The 27824-nt window shown below is 36.5% G+C and overlaps 1 protein-coding gene across 1 annotated transcript in view; it reads left to right on the top strand.

Annotated features, from left to right (window-relative positions):
- LOC135205676 (uncharacterized) overlaps positions 1–27824 on the top strand; it is a 141733-nt gene that overhangs the window by 107341 nt on the left and 6568 nt on the right. Inside the window, exons 12-16 of the mRNA XM_064236582.1 lie at positions 1569–1753; positions 10842–10961; positions 11190–11312; positions 26839–27021; positions 27345–27464. Coding sequence (XP_064092652.1) covers positions 1569–1753; positions 10842–10961; positions 11190–11312; positions 26839–27021; positions 27345–27464 — 731 coding nt within the window. The remainder of the gene's footprint in view (positions 1–1568; positions 1754–10841; positions 10962–11189; positions 11313–26838; positions 27022–27344; positions 27465–27824) is intronic.

Below are 27824 nucleotides of genomic sequence, written 5' to 3'. Positions count from 1 at the left end.
TTTCACTAAGTAAAGCCATATGCCCTCTCATCCATTTCATGGATGTTATTCATTTGATAGCAGAAAGTGCTTGCTGGTGGGGTGCCTTTTTCCTTCATAAAGTAGCATATGGAACCAGCAGAAATAATGCTTAATGCTATGTTTACAGTTAATACTAAATCCACTGTATAAAATACATAATTTGGTTGGTGGAAATAATGGAGGAAAGGGGATTTGTTGTAGATGTCTTGACAATTATTTTTTCCTTATACCCTAAATCTGTCCTTGTCTGTTTGTTAGTAGGATTGCATACTGTACTGGTTTAGAAATGAACACCCAATTTTTAATTATAATTGTTAAAACAGTTGAATGACGGTATTTCTATTGTGGGATTAATTGAAGTGTATTGACATTTAAATGAGAGATTTCCCAAAATGTCTGATTTTTATGTTTTGGTTACTGGTAACTCATTTATTTGTTATAAATAGATGAGTAACATTTGTTAGAACAAATATTTACTATATCATTACAAGATGGATTTTTTGTTTGAAATTATTTTCAAAGTAGAAAGTACTCATTGAATTATTTGAACACTTAAATGTGGTAATTCTCTAAATCGCAAAAAAAAATCAGAGAATGTGACAAGAAAAATCATAAGACATGTAAGGCTGAAGATTAACATCTTTACATTAAGGAGTATGGCTGCATAATATATTCTGGGAATATATTATTCTGTTGACATACAGGTTCTGGAAATTGTGACAGAACCTCATGTTATAGATTTTCTATAAAGATTGCAATTGCTCATGAAAAATTATCCTTCATTGGAGACAAGTGCAATGGTATTTTAAGCTTGTTCAATTTCCCTGTAATATACACCCTGCAAGTTGATATGCATCATGAGGAACTGCTTAGTGTATAATTGGGTGTGGAATGATGCTGATTCAGACAAAAAGTAAAGCAGGGATCCTGAACTATAAAGTTTATTATTATAAATGCAGTCAAGTTACAAAGTTGAATATTGGTCATTTAGTCACAGAATAGTAAAGGGGTCTCTTGACATGCAAGGGCAAAATTCTGTAGCCCAAATTCTGTTTCAACAGGCACTATGATGGCACAGTTCTCATGTTACTCCAAGGATTCCATTAGGTTATCTTGTGGTAACATACTGCATTGTGGTTTTTTTATTTAGTTTGTAATGATGCCGGTACTGATCAAAGCAGTTTTTTTAAGTTGTGTGTGGAGCTGTTTTCCAAAAGGTAAGTCATGTTCCATGAGTGATGTGTTCATCACAACATTTTACAAGAATTTGGAACATACTTCTGTTGTCAATTCATGACCATACAAAGGTCATGTATTTTTTTCTACAAGTGTGACGTGATTATCTGTCCCGGAAAGGAATTTAGATGAAAACATGTTGATTGCAAGCATCACATGTATCCAGCGCGTGCCCAGTATCTTCAACCCTGTTGCTGATGGATGGTTGGTAAGAGTTAAGGGACAGAAGCATATATTAATAACTGTGTTGCAATATTGTTACTTTCTTAAAACCAAAGCATTAATGTATTTGAATTGTATATTGTTTACAGTGATGAAATGTGTACAGTTTTGGAAGAGTCAGGTTCCTGTGAGGCTAAAGACAAATGCTCCAATGCACATTCGCCGTTGGAGATCCTGTTCCACTTCAAGAACTTCAGATCAAGTATATGTCCTGGTTGGCAACAAAATCGTGCCTGTGACAAGGTTGGAAGAGTTTGCTCATATGTACATCCAGGTAATTGTATGAGATTTTTTGTTATGTAGAAAATTACATACGTAAACCCCTGCTTGACTGTGTGGCGTTTCAGCATTTCAACACCATGTGTTGAGATGGTAGAGAATGCTGCAGTTTTATGTACTGTGCAGTGGTAGGATTTACACATTTTACCACTGGCAGCAGAGAAGGAGCTTCTATATGCAGCAGTGTGACAGGTGCAGTTTGCAGCATGGAGATGAAGAAATTTTCCCTCCCTTACTGTTCTATCAGTCTTCTGTCCATGCCCCTCTTTTCAAAGGATTAACCTTGTTTAGTCTTGACTTCGAGGAGCTACATGGAATTGTTAAAACTATAACTGTTTCATCATAGTTATTTTGACATGATATTCCAGGTAGTGAAACAGTCAGAAGAAAGTAGCATCTTCAAAGTGCATACTAACGACTTCAGGTTTTCCAGCAATCACGCAATCCATTTCCCCCCCCCAAATTCTGGGTACCCAATCTGTATTTCAGTGGGAAGCTTATCATGCCATTGAAAATAATGCTTAAATAGGTATTAATGTCCTTGGCAAATTTATTTTATGGAAAGTATGAAGTTGTCCTGCCAAGAGTAACACCTAAGATGAGTGTCTAATAGTAGGTGTATAAATATTCACAATTTAACAGTGAATGATCCTAGATTTGAGAAGTTACCAGTAGAGACTGTCAGAACTGGAATGCCATGAGATTGGCATTGTAACGCATGAATATTGTACCTTACTCTTTTTCAGGCATGAGCAAACAGGTTTTTACCCAAAATTGTCTAGGAAGTATCAATTGGCAGTTATGTTCCTTACATGGAATATTATGACAGCTAAATACCAATTTTACACCTCATTTTGAAAACTAATTCCTCATGCCAACCAAATCTAAGTCATTAATTTAGGCAGATTTGGTTAAACTACCATGTGAGAAGGCAGATGTGGATTGATTTATTTTGATTTGTGAAAGTATAAATTATCCTTTCATTGTCTGCTCATCTTTCCTTCAACATGTCCACTGTAGCATTGGCAAGGAACACTTGCATTGCTTTGGACCTTCTCAGGTAGACTAGTGTTTAGAGCTTGGAATTAGTTTAAGTGTCATTGGCATACATTTTAGAGGAAAAAATGTCCATGGGAATGAGATTCAATGGCATTTCAAATACCACCACCCTTTAGCATTGTGGTATTTATTAGTCCTTTAAGGTTTGGGTTAAAATGATGTACAAGTAAAGAAGAATTGATCTGTATTTAAAATTCAGCTCTTCATTGAATGTTCTGTGGTGTGTTACAAGGGATGTGCAACTTGTGAATTGTTGACATTCTGAATTGATTGAATGACTACTTTTGCATTGAAGGGAAATGAACATGATAACTTGGCAGGTTGTTGGATCTGTAGCTTCTTTTGCCAACCGATTGCAAATGAATATTTTCGTATTAACCCATTCTTCGTGAATGGACAAGATGAGATAAGAAGTATCCAGAGTAATGATAACTTGTTTTGAAATGTGCAAACTGGTCTGGATTTTATAGTTCTTGAATTTTCCAGCATCAGAAGGCAAACTTTTTATGGAAAACTTTGGTTATAACCCATAATTATTTTTTGGGGACAACCCATCAGTCATATTGGCTCTTGTTAACCCTTTTGCTTATGACTCATGATAATTACATCTGTGGGCAGTGGCACTGACTCAAGCGGTAGGTGGAATCATGTTTACACCCTTATTTGTTCAAAGACACATATCCCACATTTTTCAAAGTAAAACGCTGAATTTTGTTAATTTTTTTGCATTTGATATTTCATCAGTAAGCGAAAGACTTAAATTTGGATGACGTTCACATACATCATCGTAAGTGAAGCACTATAATTTGGACGACATTCATACACGTTCATGGGTAAGCGAAAGGGTTAACTGTCTTGAATAACGCAAGACTGCTGTGTTTTTACGCGGACAGAAGAAGAGCAATCGTTCACACAAGTACCTCCTGGATCCACAGTGGGAACCATCTGCCTACATACTGTTTCTGTTTGTAGTTGGAAACATCAGTGTATGATTATATGGGTTAAATGAAAAAAAAACTAGTTTTACAGTTTGCAAGCTATGTATCATCATTCCCATATTTTTTATTTACACAGTGACCTGTAAACTACTCGGAAGCATTTAGGGGTCTGGCCTTATGCTGTAGTACTCTCAATCATTCGATATCTCCCCCAGTAGTCCTATATAATTTCTAACCTAAACTAAACTATTTTACACTTGGTCAGTTAGAGATTATATTTGATCTGATCAAGTTGCTTAGCAGAATTCCAGCATAGTAATGCAGATGTTGAGGCCAAAGTTGCGGTAACTGTCCTGGACTGCAGTTCATGTTACAGATCTAGTACCAGTTTTACAAGGATGTTTGTGTTTGATGGTTCCATGAGAGCACTGATGAGCTGTCTGAGCCAGAGACTTTGGTGCAGATAATGCCAAGGGGCAAAGGAGTTTGAGAAAACCATAGATCGTGAAACAAATTTGTTTTATTGGTAAGGTATAGTTGTTTCAAGGAACCTGTACATATCTCCATGAAAATGCAGTGGTTAGGAGGATTAATGGTTATGTGGATGAAAAACTTCACACCTCCCACAAAGAATACCGATCCCCAAAAAAGAATATTTGCACCACATGTACGGGGCTTGAAGTTTAAGCTTGAGAATGAGATGAACACTACATGGTATCTGCTTCAGCGTCATGTTTGAAATTCCAAACAAAAGACTGCTCTAACCTTGTCATATTCTCTTGACATGGTCAGTGGGATTATTGACTTATTTAACAGTACACTTAGTATTAAAAAGACTGCTGATAGAGTAGTCTGTTATAGATGTGGTTGCTGATTTATAAATTGTCTGAGTTCTATGTGGTTAGGCTCAGCTGGGAAGCTAAAGCACATTGAGGTGGTTGTTGAGAAGCTCCATCAGAATAGGAGATCTCTGGGCTTGTCTGAGAGCATCAGATGGTCCAGAAATCACTCCGCTTGTGGTTAAAGGCACAGCCATGGACAGCCTTATGTATTGGAGGTTCATAGCTTGACCAGAGTTCATCTGGTGAGGCCAAAAATGGGGTATGCAAAAGCATCCAGATTGTTGTAGGAATTCAACATTATTTACAGCTGGCAGGTTAATGGTTCTGGTTGTGCTGAGCAGTTAATCATTAGGCTGTGGGACAGGTTTGTGGCAGAGACCTGCCTGTGACAGGTGCTAGAGAGCCCAGCAAATTGCTGAATTCAGACAGCGCTTTAACAGAGAAGAGGCTTTTATCTGCTATCACATTATGCTGTGTACCATTCGGCGTTGATATGGTGCATATAAAGTTCTCTGTCAACTTGAAGGTGTCAACTAGTAGCAAGACAGCATGGTTTTTAGCATGTTAATGTTGGCTCTGTTAGTAGTTGGGTTGTCTTGTCTGTTTGAAAGTCCAGCTGATGTCTTTATCTCTGCAGAAAGGATGAACTTTGTCTGGTGTAAACAGTATCTGTGGTAGAAGTAAAGAACCATGCAAATTGTACCCGAGTGGGGTGTTTGCTTGAAAGAAGCTATTGCAGTGTCAAGTATGAAGATGTCAGTCTTGGTTGATGTTGATGTCAACTTCTCCAGGAGCTCTTTGGCTAGACATTTCCAGAATAGAAATGAGTCTAAAGGATCTGAGACCCTCAGGTTTAGTGTCCAAGAAGGACAGGTTAGAGAGAACCTTTGTTGCTGTATTCTGTCTTCACTGATGTCCACCAGCAAGTGGACCAGTGTGCAAGTGTGTAGGGTTGAGATCCAATTGAATGGCATACTGTCGCCTTAGTGGCATGGTCGGTATGGTGTTGGCGAGTTCGATTCTCGGGCATTCCATTGAGGTGTGAGAGATGTGTATTTCTGGTGATAGAAGTTCACTCTCGACGTGGTTCGTAAGTCACTTAAAGCCGTTGGTTCCGTTGCTGAATAACCATTGGTTCCATGCAATGTAAAAACACCATACAAACAAACAATACTGTCTTTACCTACTGAGTAAAGACTCCTGTCTACTGTGTCCCTTCCTCTGAAAAAATTAAACATTGAAGTTCAAGATATGGCAGAGGTGAAAATGTAATAGATATCTAAGGAAAAAACAAACTAGAAAAAAAATATTAACAATTTATTTAAATTGCAGTGGTGATTATCAATGCAATATTGGAAAATGAAAAGTTGGGAAATTTGTCAAGAGCTGCTATTAGCACTACAAACTAATGAAATTCGGGGAGAGTGGTTGGTTCCTGCCTGAAGACCCAGGTGACGCTGACATGAACAATTGCTCATCGTGTCTGCAGACAGCAGATTGCGAGTTAGCGATTTCCAAAACATGAATGAGGATTGTATGTCGTTGGTGAGACTTTGATGAAACTGAAAATGACTAATGGTGGTATCTTGTCGTTTTTGTCATAGCTGGATTGTTGGAAAATTGAGATTATATTTTCAGTTGTCCTGCTTAAATTCATTCTAGTACATGGAAAAAGCTGTTTCAGTGCTATCTCATTTGAAAAGTACCAGACCGCCAAGGACCCTTTCTCATAATATGTAACAGAAAACATGACATAAAATCCAGATGAAAAACAGCGAGTATAATTAACACAATTTTATCGGAAAGTTTAAAACGTAGATGAGAAAGCAATAAGCTGAATGACGTGTGGTATGTGCAACACGGTATGTTACAGATGGTTGCTGATTCCAGGCCTATGAATCAATTTTAACACTAGCTCACTTGTGGGGTGCCATTAGATTTGGACTCCATACGGGGTTAGTGACTTCATTGCACCTTAAGTGATACACCGTAGCCTTTACTTAAGGCTCTCAAGGTTCTGCGTAGCATCCCCTCAGCCCCCGGCTGCAACCTCTTTCATTCCTTTTAATCTACCTCCATTCATATTATGTTATTGTACACCCTCGAACAAGTGTTTTTGAGTGCAACTGCGAAGTCTTCCCCATGTTACACCTTGAAAACCTTTATTTACATTTTCCGTTTCAGCACTGTGCCTCATAGGTCCCAGCGCTTGGCCTTAGGCCTAAATTTTATGTTCCAATTAGGCTGTGGACTTTGCTGGCTAAATGCCTGCACAATCTAAAATCAACTAGGACCCATCCAGACCAAAGCAAAGTACCAATATGCCAAAGACAACAGTAAATGTTCCTTAATAAGTTAGCATTAGTTTTGTAATGAAGATTTAAATTCTAAGTAATGTATAGTGGGTAAATGGGAAATAATCATCCTTACACACAAAACTTCAATGACAGCACAATGACTGTCATATGCACTTAATTATTAATATGGTGATTTTCTCAGAAGTACCATATTAAAGTTAGCCTTGTGACAGAATTGAGAAATGGTAAAAAGTAACTAAGCCAGGAATGTTCAGGTTTTTCAGCCCATATGTCATCTGGAAGCCACCAATATTGGCCTGATTACTGTGGCTCTGTGATGAGAAACTATTGTAAGTATTGTCACAGCTTAAGAAAATTAAATTTCTATTGTGCTAGTTTGCTGGATTCTTAGATATCCAAATTTAGTGATTCAGGACTCACAAAGAGTATTAGGTGTGTTTGGTTATAGGCACAGTCTTTGTGTTGGGAAAAATGAAGATAGTAGAGATACAAAAGGAGGTTTGTAGATAGGGCACTTAACAGTGTGATTCTAGAAAGAAGAAAAATCTGCTTAGCAGAGGTAAGGTTTAAAAGGAAAGACTGCAGATAGTATTTGTGTATCGTGAAGGATGCATTCATTCACCAGGCAAGATTTCATGGAAGGAGTCATTACCAGTTAGAAGTGTACATCCTCACATGTTGAAATGTACAATTTGAGAACTGGATTCTAGAAGAATTAGTGTAAGTATAAACATTTCTATAGTAATTATGCTTTTAACATGTAGATAAATAAGGGTCTGTCAGTGGGAGAAATTAGTAGATTTTGCTTCTGTCAATGACCGCAAGCTTAGAATCTCAACTCAATTGCATCAGGGCCATTATTTGTATCGGTATCAGTCAAGAATGTAGATAATTCTGTAAGGTCATATTGTATAGTTAAATTTTACAAATAATTTTTTCTCAGGTATTAAGTGCCTGTACAATTGAATGTGCAAATGAATTTTTTTGTTATATGTATGTATGTATGTATGTGTGTGTGTATATATATATATATATATATATATATATATATATATACACACACATTATATACATACATACATATATATATATATATATATATATATATATATATATATATATATATATATATATATATATATATATATATATATATATATCTTTCTTAAGTTTATAATTAAAGGTGATGAAAAATCTAGCAATATTCATAAATAAATGGGGATAAGGAAATATTTTATAGATACTAGTGGTTTGATGTCACGCCATAAGTTGAATATTTGTGGAGATTGCTTCGTGGCAAGTAATGCATAAATTTCATTGTTTCCCTTTCCTATTGAGAAATTTTTAGTAAGTTTGGTTTTCAGTGACTGGCATGAATGTAATTATTGGGGGTGACTGTTACTGGTTCTTGTCATTAGCCTTAGCCTTCACAAACAGGTTTGATGTGTGGCGATAGGGATATAACAGTGTCATCAGTGTACTAACAGTATGAGGAATTTTTTGCTGCCAGAGTAGAATATAGTAAATCAGAATGTGTAAAACTTTTACAGCTGTTTGATACTATTGGTCAATACAGTGTTTTCCTCTAAATTTTAAAAAGCATATATAGCATAGTTGGTGTATTGTATCTCATTTGATGTTTTATGTTATTAGGTGAGATTTGATAAACAGAGGAAAGTTGTTTCACTCTTTTATACATTTCATTTTTTCACAGTTTATTATTAATTTAAATATTTTTCATTATATGCTGCTGCTATACATTATACGTATCAGGCATTTTCCATTTACGTATGTGCTTTTGCTACTTGTTTACTTTCAGTCTTCAAGATATTCAAATATACGTATTTTTGCAATCATTGGGTATCCAGAGTACCTTCAGTTGTGACTGATCAATAGGGTTTTGAGAGGCAAATCGAAATGATGGGTAGATCAATCATCCATCTTCCTGTCATATTTCTTTTCTGTCTTAAAAAATTCATCGTCCACAGTGTTCAGCAGGCATTGTGGAATGATGAATCTGATGTTAAAAAGTGAACCATCTCACAGTGGTCACTTGATTGACCCACAGGCATATGATGAATAAGTTCTGACCCATTTTTATTTTGATTGTGAGTAAAATTTTTCTACGATTTCTAAGTTGGTAACTGATTCTAATATATTTATTAAGTACACTCTTATGCCAACCCTATTTTAAGTAAGACTAAACTAAGTGGTCAGTGTAAATGATTTAACTTTAGCATTAGTAGCAGTATGCTGCCCCATTGCACAATATAAGTGGAATATCCATATGATAATGGAAGACTTGGAAGACAGTGACAGGTAAATTTTAGCTTCCAAAAAGGATCACAACTGAATCTGGTGTTGAATGTAGTGGTGGATGACTGTGGAAGGGCAGGCTTGCATTATCTTTGTTAATTGACGAGTCAAGAAGTTGTATAAACTTTGAAATTGCAAGTGAGGATTGTAAGTCAAGAGTAAGGAATGATGAATACCAAATGGGAAGCCAATGAAGATTAGTATTATGTTGTGTTGTTTGTGGTAGAATATTGTGAGTTCAGGACTAAACAGTATTGTTACACAATAATCAAGATTGCAAATTGGTAAATTGGTGATGGAAGGTTAGTTTTCCTGTGTGTGGTCTGTAGTTGGAAAGGGTGGTCTTTTTATGGAGGAAGGGTACAATTTGATAGAGGTAGGAAACATTTAATTGATGACACCCTGCTAATTTGAGGCTGGAACTTAAGGATCAGTAATTAGAAATGTAGATTTTGAGGACTTCAAAATGCTGAGCATAAATAAGACCCATTAATAAAAGGGGCACAAAAACTGTTTATTAATTTCTTATAAACCCTCCTTTGCCATTATTGCATTTATGGGCTGGGTAAAGGCATTTTTCTGACCGCAAACCATTTTTGGAATAAAGCCTTTGATGTTTGGGTTTTTTTTTTATTGGCAAGTGTCCAGTGCAGATTTCCAAGGGCTCATATTTTGGATTTTTAATTTCTAGACCATTGCTTCAAGAGGTTTGTGTGTATGTGCGCGCTCATTTTCCTTTTATTAGGACCCAGGATTACTCTTGACAAAATTGTACTTGCGCTAGTTGTGTAATAAAGTTTTAACCTCCTTTACTCCCTTAAGTTAATATCCATGATGTGGAGTAACCATCATCTTGGTATCTTGTATTCACTGTAGAAACATTCAATCACTAAGCCGCCTAAATTGATAGACAAACTAGCCACCATCTGACTGTAAGGAAAATTTGTTGTACTAGCTTGGTGAAAACATATTGAAGATAACAGTGGTAAGAAAGTACCGTACATTAAGTGGTAGTATACCATTTGCACTTGGTGATTCCAAAATATTTGGTGATGGAAAGCAGATCTTATTGGAAGTATGGTTTGGATGATTTAGTTTTTATTAATACTCATTGGATGAGTGGGGTTGCGTATCTGCCTATCAATTTGGTAGCCTAAGTTAACTCCCCACTGCTGCTGATTTGGAACCAGAGGAATTTATTTCTGATGATTAGCCATGTAAAGCAAATTAATCCATCAGGCCAGCTATTAATTAGCTCAGTTAAACTAAGGTATACTTACCTTTGTTATACTTTGGAAAGTTCCATTGGTTTGTGATACCTAGTAAGTTATGGAAGGTCAAGAAAATGACAGGTTATTGGAGATGGTGTCTTTAGCTAAAAAGGTAAGGTCATTTAGCTTCTCAAGAGGCCCTGCTGGAAGTGTCTGTTACCTTATTGCCTTAGCTAAGAGATTTTGTAACCTAAATTGAACCAAGATACCAACAACATATGGAAAAGCACTCTGTAAGATGCTCCTTTCTAGTGCTTTGGTGATGTAGATGTAGTGAGGTGATAATATTGTGTTCAATAGATTTTAGTTATATAACATGTCCATTTTCTTTTCTTCCAGGAAAACCAGAAATGCTGTATAACGATAAGTGGGACAACCTGTACGTTGAAGGATTAAAGAAGACACTAGCATATCTGACAGAAGCTGTCAAGAATTTATTCCTCGTGAAAGACTTGCAATGTATGTGCATGTTTCTAATGTGTTTATATTATGCTGATATTGACTATTTCTGCAGATAATTGACCATTTGTTTGTTCTTTATTTGAAAATTATCTTTGCTATACTTCAAATCTCTAGAAATATCAATTGTATATATATATATTTTTTTTTTTTTTTTTTTTTTTGTGATATTCAGTAGGGAGCTGCCCAAAATAATTATAGTTACTAATATATTCAAAATTATTGCAGGTCTTCGAGTTTTGCTAATTACAGTATCACCTGAACTGGCTAAGCTGTATGTGGATTGTATAACAGAACTGGCAAAATGCTGTAACCAGAAAGTGTCCTACTCGGCTGGAGATACTGTTGAAGGTATGTAAACGCAAAACCACCTTTGTAAATAGACAGTCTCCGGTTACCAGTGGGGAATTCCTTTTCAATGGCGTGACGATAAGTGAAAGTCGCCTGCTTATCAGCACCGAGAATCACCCAGTTCATTGCAAGACAATCCCCATAAAACCTGATCACTAATAACCGAGGGTGCAGATAACCAGGAACTACTTTAGATATATACAGGCAGTCCCCGGGTTACAACGTGTCGGCTTACGACGTTCCGAGGTTACGACGCTTGTCAATAGATGTTATTTCCAGGGTTACGACGCCTTACAACGCTCATCTGGGAAATGAAATATGACACCAAAAATGCAAAATAATCAATATTTGATGGTTTTTTTATGAAAAATGCCATAAGAATGCATTTTACATAGTTTTCAATGTACCCAAAGCATTAAAAGTAAGGTTTTCTTAGGATTTTTGATGATGTTCCGGTTTACGACGCGTCTCAAGAACGGAACCCCCGTCGTAACCCGGGGACCGCCTGTATATGTAAAGCGTGTTTGTTTTGTAATTTTAATAGCCATAATGTGCTTTTTTTTTTCTTTCTTTCATCTCTCTTCCATCACTACAAAGCCGTAAGATCCAAGTGCAAGAAATATGAAGAAATTATGATGTCCAGTAGCAGGAAACAAACCCTTTGCCATTTTCTTTCCTAATGCCTGACATAATTTTCTAAATTTCTTGCACTTGGTTCTTAACCCTTGAGAGCTCGAATAAAAAATCAATATGTAGCACCCCAGACAGGGGGCAAACTTTGAGGTCGGCCAATTTAAGAAACAAAAAATCAAAGGAAAGACATGTATTGCACATGGTGTAAGACAAAAAAAAATAAATAAAAAATTTTCCCTACCTTCCACGAAAAGTTGAAAATGATCATATACAACCTCTTTTACAAGACAATATTCAATTTTACCAAGGTATAGTACATTTGTATTTTAATAATTAATTTTAGTTAATTTTGTATAAATTTAATTACAGCTCACAATACCATAACAGATAAAAACTAAAATTCCTATTATATTTTGCTGTTAAGTAATTATGTAAATTTACTGAGATGGAAGATGCAGTAAATTTTTTTTTTATTATGCATGTTTTTAATATTACTCTGTAGTTTTCTGTGCAAAATTGCAATTATAACCGAAGTGCTATCATAAAAAGTAACTAAAACCAACAATAGCCCATAAAAATGCTTAAAACTGTTTTGCAAGCTGAAAATCGCCGTAAGCCGGAACATCGTCAAAAATCCTAAGAAAACCTTACTTCTAATGCTTTTTTCAACAAAAAAACTTCAAATATTGGTTATTTTGCAATTTTGGGGTCTTACTTCCTCTACTAGATCAGCGTTGTAAGCAGCGTAACCCTGGAACTTGCGTTGTAAACCTGGAAATAATTTCTTATAAATATAATTGAAAAGTGTTGTAGCCTCGGAACGTCGTAAGCCGGGGACTGCCTGTACCTGGTTTTTTAATAGTTTTATCTCTAAAGATGCATTTAACCATGAAATTTATATGAAAATTCAGTAATTTGTGGATATTTCTCCTAGAATAATAAGTACTGCAAAAATGCGAATTTCCCACGAATAATGTGTATATAAGGTCCATATAGAAATCAACGAATCCGGAGTCAGCTGTAAAGGTAGTCTCTTGATTATCAGCGCCCTCAGTTACCAACAATTGGGTTTTATGGCACAGAGGCAGTACAGGCAGTCTCTGATAATCATCAGTGGCCTCGGTTACCAACTATTTGGTTTTATGGCGCTTGTGTAGCGCCAAAAATCTACTGTTTTCAATTTTTTTTATTACTTTGAGTAAAATTGGTGAAACAATAGTTAATCACCGTATATCCTGTCACCACCAGTAACCAAAACAAACAAAATACCTTCATTAGAAGAATCAGTGATGTATATTTTTTTATTGTACATAGAATTTTTTTCTAGAGTTGAATTTTTTTTTTTTTTTTTTTTTTTGCAACACAGAACCCCTATTGCCTTCTCTTGGACCCCAATTTGGGAACCGCTGCCTTAAAATATCAAAATGGTACTCGCCCGTGATCTGCCTACTGTTTGTTGATTAAAGATGATACACATGTACTTACTGCAATTTCAAACTATCCGCAAAGTGCCAACACTTCGTATTAGTAGTAGTAGTAGGCAAGTTTTGCCTTTGAAACAGCTCCCTTGCTCATTTTATTCCTCCTTTGTTTGTGTTTAAGTTTTGTCTCTAGAATGATAAATTCTTTCCTATTTTCAATTTCTCCCTTCTGCAGATCAGCTAACGATTCCTTTTTATTTTCCTGATATGGCTGCTGAACAAAACTTTGTTTCGTGAATGAATACATTGATGATAAAAAAATTATTTACTGTAGTGATTGCGGTACTTTACTGTACAATTAATGTATAACAAAAATACAGTAACCAAGTGTATTTTTGTCATTTTAAAACTGGGTCATAATGTTTACATTTTGAGAATCGGCTGATCGACACGGAAAATAATTTTGCCACTTAAAGTATTTGATAAATGGAATTATTTTTGATTTTGTACATAAGAGTTTATGATACAGTAATTCATGTTTGTTCATATACAAAACAAACCTTCGGTCTTAACATCAGGATAAATACTCAGCGCCAGCTGGAAACCGGTAAAGTTTAAAATAATTGTGTACACAGGGGACTATTGGCATCTGTGCTTGGTCACGAGACGTGGGGCCACCCACATACCCCTCATTAACTCGTGACCCCGTCAGTTATCTTCTTACCGCCTTTAAGTGAGGACGTGGTTTACTCTGTCCTTTTAAAGCCGGTTTAGTTTGCCCTGTTGTTTTCAATTTGTTGTTTGGAATTCCCGGGTATGTGAACATGAAGCTTTCTCATGCTGCGAGACTTCCTGGATATCACAAGAAGCAGTTATACGCCCTGTTATTTTCTTCGACGGTTTCAACGTTGATGGAAACCCTCGAAGTACTCTTCGTGTAGTAGTCATAGGTGAAGAAACTCTTAAGGTACGGTTAATTCGTTACCTATGCTTGGGGCTTGGGAATATTGCATATTCATATGGATTGCCTGTAATCCAAAGCTTTGATGTATCTGGATATGCTTTGGGAAGTAATTATGACAAATTGTGCTCCTTTCCCTGCGGGGAGAGGCGTGCATCGCCATCTTGTTTTTGTTCCAGATACGTGGGTAGAGAGAATGCAGGTGTGCAGTCGGTGTTAGGCTTATCAGGAGAACCAACCCAAAAGGACAGTTGGTTTGATGTTTAACGTCGTGTTGCCATCCAGGATCCCACATGATGGATGTCCCGTTTATACTGACATGCACTGGATGGTGGTCGGGTGTGTCGCCATCTGTAAAGAAGCCTTAAATGTCAGGTTGCTATGACTATGAGAATAACATCAACAGCCTTGCACTTCTGGTAGGTGCTGGCTTTCGCATTCGAGTTACTCAGTGACGTCATAAAAATGGCAACTGCCATGACGTCTCTTCACAGCTGCGGCCAACACGAAGGCATGCTTCCATTTTCATTTCAAGGTACAAGAGTACTTTACAACTATGCTTTCGGATGGGAGGTTTTTAATGCACAATGTTTTTAATAGAAATTACAAGCGTTGGGAGATACGTCACATAATGGAAGAGAAGAGTCTTTCCTCTATATCCTTCCGCTTAGGTGTCAAGCTTAGGTGACTGGCTTTGATGCAAGTGCATTCTCCTGCCAATCCTGGAAATAATAGGGACTTTGTAGCTGATCCTCGAGCCAAGAGGAGAAGTTTCTTCTCTATCTTCAAGCCAGGATTGTTACATCCCTATTATATGAAACCACAAGAAGTAGTTGTAATTGTCAAACAAGTGAATGATGGAAAGTTAGTCTACTGTGGCTGCTGTGAAGAGTTGGAAAAGGCTAGAATCGGGACTTCGTGGCTGATCCTCGTGCCAAGAGGAGAAGAATAATTTCTTCTTCATCTTCGAGCCAGGACGGTCACATCCTTGTAAAGTAGAAATGCCACAGAATGTTGGGTCTCTTGATCTTGGGTGCAAGAGTACCATAAACAGCCTCATGCTTCCATCAAGTGTGTTAACGTCATAGCCAAGACCGCTTGTAATGGCGGTAGTCATGACGTCACAGTCTACTGATTCTCGATTTACTTCGCTGCCTCCGGAACATAATACGCTTTTGACTCATTGGTACACACATTAATGAAGAGTAAACAGGATCTAGAGGTGAAAATGGCTAAGTAAGACAAAAAGAAAAGGCGTGATTCACCTTCTTCTTCGTCGTCTTCTCTAGATGATGTCATAGCTAACTTCAATGGCATCACTGAGTGTACCAGTCAAGCGTTGGAGGATACGGGATTTCGTGACTGATCCTCGGGACAAGAGGAGAAGAGTAAATTCTTCTTCATCTTTGAACTAGGACTTTCACAGCCCAATCAGCAAGAAAATCAAGAAGTCAGTGGCTGGTAAGCTCAAAGCAATCAGACGAAGCCGTTTACAAGAGTCTGAACGAGCGAAAGCGTCGACTGTCGCTGGGCTAGCGGCCGATGCCGAGTTGCCAGTTGTGACTACAAAGAGTCTAAGAGAGACTACAATGCCGTGGCTTAACTTGATACATACGCCGATGCTTTTACAAACAGATACCTTCTCAAATCCTACTGACTATAATATTTTCAAGATCGAGCCATTAACGGCCATTAAGGATCAAAGGTGCCGAGGCTGTATGGTTGGACGACCATGACACATGCTAATAGTTACCTTCTCAAATCCTACTGACTATTCGGGATTGAGCCATCAGTGGCCATTAAAGATCATAGGTGCCGTGGCCGTATGGTTGGAAGGCCATGACGTATGCAAATAGATACCTTCTCAGAGTCTACTGACTATTTGAGATCGAGCCATCAGTGGCCATTAAAGATCAAAGGCCGTATGGTCGGACGGCCATGACGCACCCGGACGTTTGTCAGAGGGTAGGAGTGAGTTAATGTCTCCTGTGGCTGAACACAGTGCGTTAGAACCGGAGGAAAGAGAAGACCAAGAGTTTCTGGCTTCGTATGAGGTGGTGATTGATTTGATTAGTCAATTCAATAACCTTTCGGGGAGCCAGCATGCTTCCCCCGGGGATTGACATGGTGTTTGGTTTGAAAAAGGATACGAAAGTGTATGAATTACCTTGTTCTAGTATTGTAGAGTCCATTTTACAACATGTAAAATGCACGGATTGACAGAAGGATATGGATACCTCTTAGTGATCGTATGCAGCCTGAATGATGGGAAGTAGCATACTTTGGGTTGACTCCAGAAAACTTCAAACCTTTACAGGTAAGGAGAATTCCCATATTTTATATATACTTGTTGGTATAAGCTGGTTTCTTCCTATAAGAATATTGACCAAACGCTTCGACTCTTACACAAGTAGTTAAAGTTAATCGAAAGCTTGGTTCCTTGAAAGTACTGTAGAACCATTCTTCTTAAGGGGGCCGGCCGGAACCCCTATATATAGTGGTATAGGGTGAAAAAATTCATGGAGCTTCATATGGCATTTGAGAATACGTATACGAAATATTTCGTCAAAATTCCTCTTACTTTCGTAGTTACAGGGTAAATAGTAAACATAACTCAAAAAACCTAAAACTTTCATCCGTACAAGAAAATGCAATATTTCTTCTTCTGTTTTCGTAAATTTTGATAATTATTGTCAAAGAAATTGTGAGAAATGTCATCTGTAGAGATTCCGTGGGTCGCAGAAACGAGTATCTGGTTCAACCATGATCAGTAGGACCACAAACTTCAAGTAGAGTACACGTTCGAGTTTCACCTTGTGACATTCGCTTGCTTATACATATCCTTATCTATGTTTCGGCAAGAATTTCATCATGCCAATGAGGAAAAGATAAGGAAAACATCTCTCTAACATAAAGATGAAGAAAATTCGCTCTAATATGATTACAGAATATCATAATATATGCGATATTAGCATAGTTAGTGAAGAGAGAGAGGGAGGGTTACGTAGTAAATAAACTCGCCCGTCTTGCCTGAAGCACACGTCACACTGTCCCCAAGGCTAGGATCTTTGAGCAAAGGGATCTTAATTTATGATAAATAACATAGTTTTGGTTTATTAATACCCAAAAAGGAATATGAAATTCATAATAATCATGCTTTATTAACATTGTCTTTGTAAAAAGAGAGTACAACTTCGAATTTCACCTCTTGACATTCTCTTGCATTTACGTTTGTTTATTTTTGTTTCGGCAAGAATTTCATCATGCCAAACCGGGAAATACTAGGAAAACATCTAGGTAACATACAGAAGAAGAAAATTGGCTGTAATACGCCGAGTTAGTGAGGGAGAGAGAGAGAGAGAGAGTTGCGTAGGAAGGAGTGCCCCGTCTTGCCTGACGCAGTGCCCCAAGCTACGATATATGAGCAAAGGGATCATCATTTATGATTAAATTATGATAAATAAAATAGTTTTGGTTTATTATACACAAAAAAGAAATATACATTCATAATAATCATTATTTATTAACATTGTCGTTATAAAAATACGAAGAAAAACTTTGAACGACCATATCTCAAAACTATACTTATTGACCTTCCAAATCTATCTCCTCACTTAGTTTTAAAGCTATAACATTGGAATTTTGTATATAACTCAGAAAGACATTATAGAACAATCAAACCTGCATTTACTATCTTAGATAAGTCTTGAGTGGTACAATTCTTAGCTTAGCCGGGTCCGCTTAGCCTAACTCATAGGTTAGGTGGTTCCGACATACCTGTCAACTTAGCCTAACAGTGGGTTGATGACTTAACATGATCCGGTTGCTTGAACATGCCCGTACTATCTTTGGTTGGACAAATTAGTAAGCTTATAAGTATAGCCGAGCATAGACTAGTGCCTAGGCTACCCATTCGAAACAGTTTTACCACCTCAGCCTAGAAGGTTGTGGTTGTAGCCTAGTATGGATAGCCCAAACTTTCTTGAACGGCTTTACCTTAACCAAAGTCATTTAGTTTCTAGATTAAGCGTGTCTAAACTAGCCTAGCCTAGTTAAGTGTACATCTTGGATAAACTTAATCTACCCTAGCCTAATTGGAAGTGTTAACATATAGCCTAACCTAACCAAACCAGGGTCCTAGCCTAATTGGAAGAGTTAACATAGCCTAGCCTAACCTAACCAAACCAGGGTCCTAGCCTAATTGGAACGGGTAACATAGCCTAACCTAACCAAGTCAGGGTCAACCTGGTCTTGCCAACTTAAAATAAGTTAGTCAATTCTTAATTGACTATACCTACTTAGACTAGTCCAAGTGGTTGTTGGCTAGGTTAACCTGGAATCTACAAATGGGTCTCTTCCATACTGATGTAGTTTTTATATTGAAGTCATGAACCTAACATAGAGGGTTCAAGCTTCAGTTGGCTAGAGCGAGCATTGGTACCTCATCATATCTGGAAGGGGAAAGGGGGGGAGTTTCCCATTCTTCAAGAGTTAGGTAGGGTGAAGTGACGTTGGGTACAATTCAGGGCTAGGTTACTCGAGAATAGCACCATGATGGTTTCTGGCAATATAGGATTACCCTTTGGAGGGTAGCATATTGAACATATGCCTGTATATTGTAAAAGGTCACCGCATAAGGTGTTTCGTGGTTGGCATTTTAGTTTTTTACAAAAACATTGAGCTGTTTATTAGCTCTCCCAGGGCTGAGGGCTAGCCTGAAGGGTTGAATATTTTTTACGTGGCTAGGAACCAATTGGTCACCTAGCAATGGGACCTGCAGCTTATTGTGGGATCCGAACCGCACTATATCGATAAATTATTTTCTATCACCAGAAATAAGTTCTCTGATTCTGCGTTGGCCGAAATGGGAGTAGGACCTCAGACCACCGGTTTGGCAGATAAGTGCACAAACCACTCATCCAGAGAGGAACTCGTATAATGGAAAAACCATGGAATAGCTGTCTCGGGTTTCACCCTTCGAGGAGCCTGAGGATTCCATTTACGATACTGGGAACATCCTGGAGGTTACGCAAACTCTAGGTTCTACCTGTTCTGCCATGTCCTGGACGGAAGGATGGGTTCAAGTAATTAACGAGGACCCAGGATGAGTGACTGATAAAGTTTATTGTAGCACAATCATCACTGCCAAGTTCGTGTGGGGAAGAGGCATCACTGATAGGTAGAATTAATATCTCAAGGCCTGGAGGTTGACCAGTATCCCCTTTCGAACTAAAAGTTCTCAGTTTTTGGGTGGAGAGTGTCACCTCGAGTGTCACCTCGGACGTAACACGACTCCAAAGGTCATTAGCTCACATATACAGAATGACCCTTTGGCTGTGACTGCCTGTGTAGTGGACGTTTCTGTCCATTAAAGGCATTCGGTCAGCAGACAATGATCTGGTGGAGAGGTTGTCAGAAAAGAGTGAAGAATCTCTAATTACAAGTTTACATGCATGGTGATATACATTGGACTGGTGATTGGGCATGTGAATATCGCTTCACACTGACTAATCTTCAGATGAATCAGGAGCAGTGAACTGGATGGGGCACATAAGAACTCCAATCTGATAAGTGAAAACATACTCTGTATCAGAGTAGCCTTGACGGACTACCACCAGGCACATACATCAGTCACATTACAGGAAACTGACTGTGGATTGGGGGTCTTCCTCTGACCTTGGTAGAGTGGGAGCACTCAATAACCAGGGTTTTGACTTACTCAAAAGTATCCTGGAACTTCAGGTGTCGGGATTGGAAGCAGGGGTGCTGGGTATAAGAGCCAGATATAAGAGATATTAGGATCATAAACACAAGGCTTCTCAGAATTATCTACAATCTTGGTCTGTGCTGAGAGAGAGAGAGAGAGATTGATTTCCTAAATGTTATTACTACTGTAATTACACTACTACTATTAACATTTCTAAAAGGTTAAGAATGATAAAGGTGCTGTTAAGTGTAACTCAATATTTACATTTCTGCTGGCCACTCAACTACAAGTTGATGTCAATGATGTGGGATTATTCCATGAATAGGCTATATGTTATGAAGATATGCCAATAATATATAAGGTGAGAATGGTTTTATTACCTTTATTGTCAGTTAATATCATAATGTGAATCTATTCATTCATTTGTTGGTTATCGGAACCGGACGAGGCTTAGCCTACCACGGTTTCATATCAGCGATATAGACTGAGAAGTGGTCCAAGGAAAAACCAGTGATTAACTGAATCCGTGATAGCTGATCCGCGACTAAGCGAGGCCCTACTGTATCAGTAAAAAGGATCATGACGGTATCGAAGCTCAAAATTGAGCAATTCTAAGGCGGTGTGTCTCTGTTCATTGAAATTTGAGAGTGGGTTCTTTGTTATGAAAACCACTTTCAATTTCCTGTGTGTGTGTATATATATATATATATAGATATATATCTATATATAGATATATATATATATATTATATATATATACAGGCAGTCCCCGGGTTATGACGGGGCTTCCGTTCTAAAGACCCGAAAATCGTCGTAAGCTGGAACGACGTTCTTGAAAACATGTCCACAGGGAAAATTTCACTAATTTGCAATTTTTCTTAGGGCCGTATCTTTAAAATTATCACTAATTTACTTTTCTCATGTGCAATACTGTGTATTCACAAATTACTGTGTATTTTCATTAAAATACAAGAGAGAGAGAGAGAGAGAGATTACATAAAACCATTAAATTCGTTGACCATTGTATGGCATTGTTAAGCTCGAGTGTCACTGGAGTTATGAGGTGGGGAAATTGATACAGAAAAAGACGAAGGGAAGAATTTTCTTTTGAAATTAGTTATCGTATTATTACTACTTCTATTATTATTATTATTATTTGAAAATATAATAAACACATGCATCTACAATAAAAATTCTCTCATCTCGGTAAGAAAGAGGAATTATCCTTACAAGTGAAATGGAACGGTCATTTTCATCTCTTTAAAATACGACTATTATGAATTTTGTAATTAAAGTTTTATTATTATTATTATTATTATTAAATAACTGAAATTATCAATAAACATTTTACATACTAGTACCATAAAAATTCTTTCATCTCGGTAAAAGAAAGAGAGAGAGAGTGTGTTTATCTCTCTCTGTTCTCTCAAAAAATACTTATAACGCTTCCAGCGAAAGAGAGGGAGGGAGTTACCACTATGACACATTATTATCTTGTGTGGCAAAAGAGAGAGAGAGAGAGAGTGAGTTAACCTTAATTAAAAGTGACATGGATAGATTAGTATGTATTGTATTTCTTTAAAATACTATCATGTATGAATTTTGTAATTACAGTTGTTATTATTATTATTATTACATGAAAGTATTAAAAACAAATAGTACAAGTACATAAAAAAATCTCGAGTCTCAGTAGAGAGAGAGAGAGAGATCATGAACACGTGATTGCAACACTGCAGCTCTTCCCCCTCATGGCTGTCACAGAACTTGATATATATGACAGTTTTAGTACCTGGATCTCGAGAAAAGGTTACTGGAAGTTACTTGATGATATATCTGACAGTTTTAGTACCTGGATCTCGAGAAAAGGTTACTGGAAGTTACTTGAAGAAGACTGGGATTTCCTTCATTCTTCCATAATTTTTTAAATATAAGCTAAAATCTTACTAATTCACTATGGTATTTTCTTTAATGAATTGATATTATTGCTGTATAAATTAATATTAATATTTGAAAATAGTAAATCATTTATTTATCATACAAAAAAACATACATCTTTGTAGTAGAGAGAGAGAGAGAGAGAGAATTATTATTTTTATTATGTGATATCATTTCAACTTATTAAACTTACTAATACAGTATTAATCAAAATTAATATTTGAAAATTAGTAAATTATTTTTGTATTATAGAAATTTATTTAGTCATGAAAATAAACATCAAAATACACTAATTAGTGATTATTTTTGTCGGAAAATACAGAGAGAGAGAGAAACTGAAACTATGGTTTTTATATCCAAGTCTAAGTAGAGTATAAATGGATTCTTTAAGTGAAATAATGTTTCAATGATATTTTGCTGTTTTGTATTAAAGGATATGTATACTGTTTGAGAATGCGTTCCTTATCCTTGACTATGGTTACCATACAGTTTAATAGCGTAAATTAATTTATGCGCCCTCCGCTCCGAAACTAGTTCTGCGTATGAGGTATTGTTAAAAGGCATAAAAAACCCGTCGTAACCTTGGAATTTGCGTTGTAATCTAACCAGAAACTTAGTTTTGTTAATTATGTATACTGGAAACAAGCAATGATTTTTTCATTATTTGCGCTTTTGGACTGTTATAAACTGCGCATCCCAAGCTAGTGTATTCATTCGCTTGGAAACTAGTTCCGCATATGAGGCGTCGCTAAAAAAATTTTAAAAATACGACATAAAAAGTGTCAAAAATCATCATAACCTCAAAATTTTTGTTGTAATCTAACCAAAAACTTATTTTTATTAATATACTGTGCTAAACTATAAAGGATTCTTATCATAGTATGCGTTTTTTAAAAGCGTGGTTAACTCGGAGCGTCAGCGTCGTTAACTCGGAACAAGCGTCGTAACCCAGGGCGGATTTTTCAATGAATATTTAAGAAAAAGCGTCGTAACCTCAGAACGTTGTAAGCCGGACCCGTCGTAACCCGGGGACCACCTGTGTACATATATATATATATCTATATATATATATATATATATAGATATATACTATATATATATATATAATATATATTATATATATATATATATTATGTGTTGTGTGTGTTGTATAATATTATATATATATGTGTGTATGTGTATATATATATATATATATATATATATATATATATATATATATATATATATATATATATATGCACACACACATATATATATATACACAGTGGTACCTCGAGATACGAAAGGCTCAACTTACGAAAAACTCAAGATACAAAAGGTTTCTGAAAGTCCGAGATTCGCCCAATAACAATTTTGAAACTCGCGCGGTGCGCCGCCATCTTAGTTCTAGTAGACTCGCCTCCATCCTCCTGCTCTCCCATTGGACAGCATCCCTCCCATCATGCATCTTACATGGTGGCGTGCCTTCGCTCAGCCACTTCGCACCCGAAGCTTTATCATATGCATGCGGCATTCGTTCGGTCCAACGATTTCGTTTAGTATCGTAAATTCGTTAGTGATTTCGTTGTGCTACTTTATCATGTTGTGAGAACCTAATTAGTATACGTACTACATACGTAACTTAATTACGTACAGTACATATAGTCATGGGTCCCAAGAAAGTTGCTGAAGTTCACAGAAAGAAGAGAATGCTTTCTATGGAGTCAAAGATGGAGATAATAAAAGAGTATGAAGCTGGCTTGCGGTTGAGTGTGATCGCTAAGGAATACGGCCGAAATCCGTCTATGATAGGCACCATCTTTAAGCAGAAGGAAGCCATCAAAGCAGCTACACCTTCCAAGGGCGTTACTATTTTGTCCAACAAGAGGAGCCATGTGCATAATGAAATGGAAAGGCTGCTTCTTGTATGGATCAAGGACAAAGAAATCGATGGCGATACGATAACAGAGACAGCAATCTGCCAGAAGGCCAGCGCTATTTTCGCCAATTTGATTGCCCAAGCCGAAGACGACGGCGGAGAGGGGACATCAACGGCAACCCCAGAGTTCAAAGCTTCTCATGGGTGGTTTGAAAAATTCCGTAAACGGACTGGCATCCATTCGGTGGTGAAGAAATTGAAATTACATAAAGTATAAAAAAGTAAAAAAATGTAAAAATCAAAAAAGACAAAAAATTTTATTTTAAGTTATTTGTAAAGTTAAGTGTTACAGTTTTGTTAAAGTGTTTTGTAAAGTTTAGTTTGTTTTTCTGATATTTTTTTGTGTGTTTCGTAAAGTTAAGTGTACGTATCTGCCGTTTGCCGTCGTCCTCCTCTGCCGCCACTTTCGGTTATAGCCTCACTCGAAAGGTAAGCTTCCACATTTTACGTTACAGTAATATTTCTTGTACACTAATATACACTTTATTTACAGGTTTTGCATTTTTATTATTAAGTTATATACGTATTGAATGGTCCAAATTGTTGTAGTATTTCATTGTTTATAGGTCAATTTACCTTTATTATGAAATTTACTGGGGTGTTTTTGGAGGGCTTGGAACAGATTGGCCATTTTACATGTAAAATGTGGTCCAAGATACGAAAACCTCATGATACGAAAGGCGCCTTGGAACAGTTTAATTTCGTATCTCGAGGTACTACTGTATGTGTGTGTGTGTGTGTGTGTATATATATATATATATATATATATATATATATATATATATATATATATATATATGGTTGCCCAGAGGTCCTTGGACTCAATTTCCTTGGGTCCTTTGGTGGCTGCTCAACAAAAGGTGTAACTCATCCAGTACCCCTGGCGGGTCAGTTGGTATCTTGTCTAAGATGGTGGTATGAATTTGAAATGGAGGAGTTAACTGACCTCTTTCCTTTTCAAGTTTCTGTCTCCTTCTTTACTTAAGGCAGTAAGAAGAGAGTACCATCATAAGCTGGAATGGACAAGGTACAGGTGAATGAAGTGGCCATACTGTTAGGTTTAGTATTAGTAAGATACCTATCAGTAGCAGGACATTCCTCTCTTTAGCAAGGGGGGAGAGGAATAATAACAAACCTACATGGGTGGATGAATTGGTTTGTTTGGGAAACGGATCATCTTATCTTCCTCGGACGCAATCCCAGAAGTCTGACTGTATGATATTCATATATATCTTAGATTCGGAAATACTGGTCAGTTGTTTCATAGAATTCTGGTTTTCAGGAAACTAATCAAAGGTGGCAAACTCCCAGTTGGTTAATAGTACTTACCTCCCACCAAGAGTAAGTCTATCCTAATGTTAAGACCGAAGGTTTGTTTCATATATGAACAAATGACAAATTTGTAACTAATTTGTATTTTTCATAACTTACAAACCTGAGGTCTTAACAGAATAAATACTCAGCGCCAACTGGAAACCCATAAAGTATAAAATAATTGTGTACATAAGGGACTACTGGCATCTGTGCTTGGTCACGAGACATGTGGGGCCACCCACATACCCCTCATTAACCTGTGACCCCGTCAGTTATTCTTCCAACCCAGGTTAGTTGATAGAGGGGTGGTTAGAGGTGGGCCTTTGTATGGTAAGACCTCAGGTTTGTAAGTTATGAAAAATACAAATTAGTTACAAATTTGTCATTTCATAAAAGAAAGAGAGAGCGTGTGAGCAGCTTGGGACGAGAGTCAATTGGTTTGGAAGGAGGATAACAATAATGTTCTGTTGCTTATATATGAAATTCATAACTTAAATATTGTTACTGTGATTAGAGATGAAACATCAACAATGATAAAATGTGCTCGTGTATACTGTTATGTGTGTGATAATCAGTCAACTACTAAACTGGTAATGAAACACTTCAGTAAATCAGAGAAGAAACAAAAATATAGCCATGCTTACCTATTTACAGTAACTTACAAATGTGGAGAACAGTCAGTTTTTCTGTATATAAATGTAATTTACCAAGTAATCACATTGCTCACAGTTTCACTCGCTGGCAGCTTAAAAAAATGTGAAAATTGAGGTAGCACTTGTGTAGGTGGAGGTCAACTTTTTCATTTGGATTGGTTTGGTGAAATACTGGTACCCTAAGGCTTTGTTGTTTTTGAATTTAGTTGTCTGTTAGAGACTAATTATACGACAAATTTCTCTCTCTCTCTCTCTCTCTCTCTCTCTCTCTCTCTCTCTCTCTCTCTCTCTCTCTCTCTCTCTCTCTCTCTCTCTCTCTGGAGCACAGACCAAGATTGTAGATAATTCTGAGAAGCCTTCTGTATATGATCCTAATATCTCTTATGTCTGGCTCTTATACCCAGCACCCCTGCTTCCAATCCCGACCCCTTTGCCAGTTGCAAATTGAAAAGTGTGTATAGAAGGGAAGGAGTAGAATACTGTATGTATATATATAGATATGTATATATATATATATATATATATATATATATATATATAATATATATATATATATTATATATAGGTATAGTATATATAGATTTCAGGATTATGCTTTTAAACTGTGAAATCATATAGTACCAGTATTCCAGAAATTAAAGGCTTAAAGATTGGTAAAACTTAAAGTATATATATTGCACCAGAATTTTGGAAATTTAGAATAAATTTTGCAATACCTTTGTATATATCATTTGGTTCCAAGTTTATCCATTGGTTGTAAAAAGTTCTTATTCATTAGCTTGTTCAAGACCTGGTAGGAAAAAATTTTGTATTATCTTGAGACAATTTTATTTTTTAAAAGAGACAATTTTATTTTTTTAAATAATTCTTAGAAATTGTCATAAATTGATCAGGTTCCTCTTTCAATATATTCCATAATATACAAGTCTCCAATGAAATATTAAATGCTGTAGGATATCTTATGGTCTTTCGGCTCTTTCAGATGGTACTACTGTGCTCATCACCACATTAGATGCATTGCGCCGTTTAGTGAATGTAAATAAGCCACAGCAATCCAAGTTGGATACGACCAGACTGAGGGCCTTAATTTTAGATGATGGCCCTGCTCTGCTCCAAAATTGCCCCAAGTTTATCCAGAACTACTTCTCAGACCTTGCTAGGAAAGGTAATTAAACCATGTTCCATCATGTGTTCCATATTTAACATTCACTTGCATCAGTGTTTATATATATATATATATATATATATATATATATATATATATATATATATATATATATATCTATATATATATATATATATATATATATATATATATATCTATATATATCTATATATATATATAAAACTGTGCTGATGTTTAGGCTTTGACCTAGTTATTACTAACTATTCAGCAGCATAATTTGAATGAGATGAAAAATAAATTTTTTATTCATTGTGTTATACTAATGAGCCTCTATAACCATATCTTGTGCTTAACTTTTACAGATGTGAATGTAGTTATTACAGCAAACAAAATTTTAAATAAGGAAGTTGAAGATGCTCAGGTTAAGATACATCCTAGAGGTGGTTTTAAGAAAATATTCGTAGAAAATGTCAAGAAAAAGGGTAAGTAAATTTATATGGTTATTTTAACCTGGTCTTTCACATTCATGTGTTTGTTTTAGCAGCAGTTTATGATTATTCTTTTCTTAGCCAAACTGCCTTCCTTTCAGAAATTTGCAGATTTATTTTATATCTTAAATAGGCTACATTTATATTCATTACAGTACTCAATCTTTTTAACAAGTAATATTTTCTCCTTTGCTCAAATTAACGAGAGAGTGATTAAAATTCGAATAAAAGTGATATGACTAGATAACATTCCAGGAGCGCCTCAGTGGCGTGGTTGATATGGTGTTTGCTTCCCACCTCAGTGGTCGCGGGTTAGATTCTCGGGGATTCCATTGAGGAGTGAGAGATGTATAT

This window comes from Macrobrachium nipponense, chromosome 24, assembly GCF_015104395.2.
Source record: "Macrobrachium nipponense isolate FS-2020 chromosome 24, ASM1510439v2, whole genome shotgun sequence".
NCBI classification, from domain to species: Eukaryota; Metazoa; Arthropoda; class Malacostraca; order Decapoda; family Palaemonidae; genus Macrobrachium; species Macrobrachium nipponense.
The sequence above is the reverse complement of the archived record's forward strand: the minus strand, read 5'-3'. Positions and strand labels throughout refer to the sequence as shown.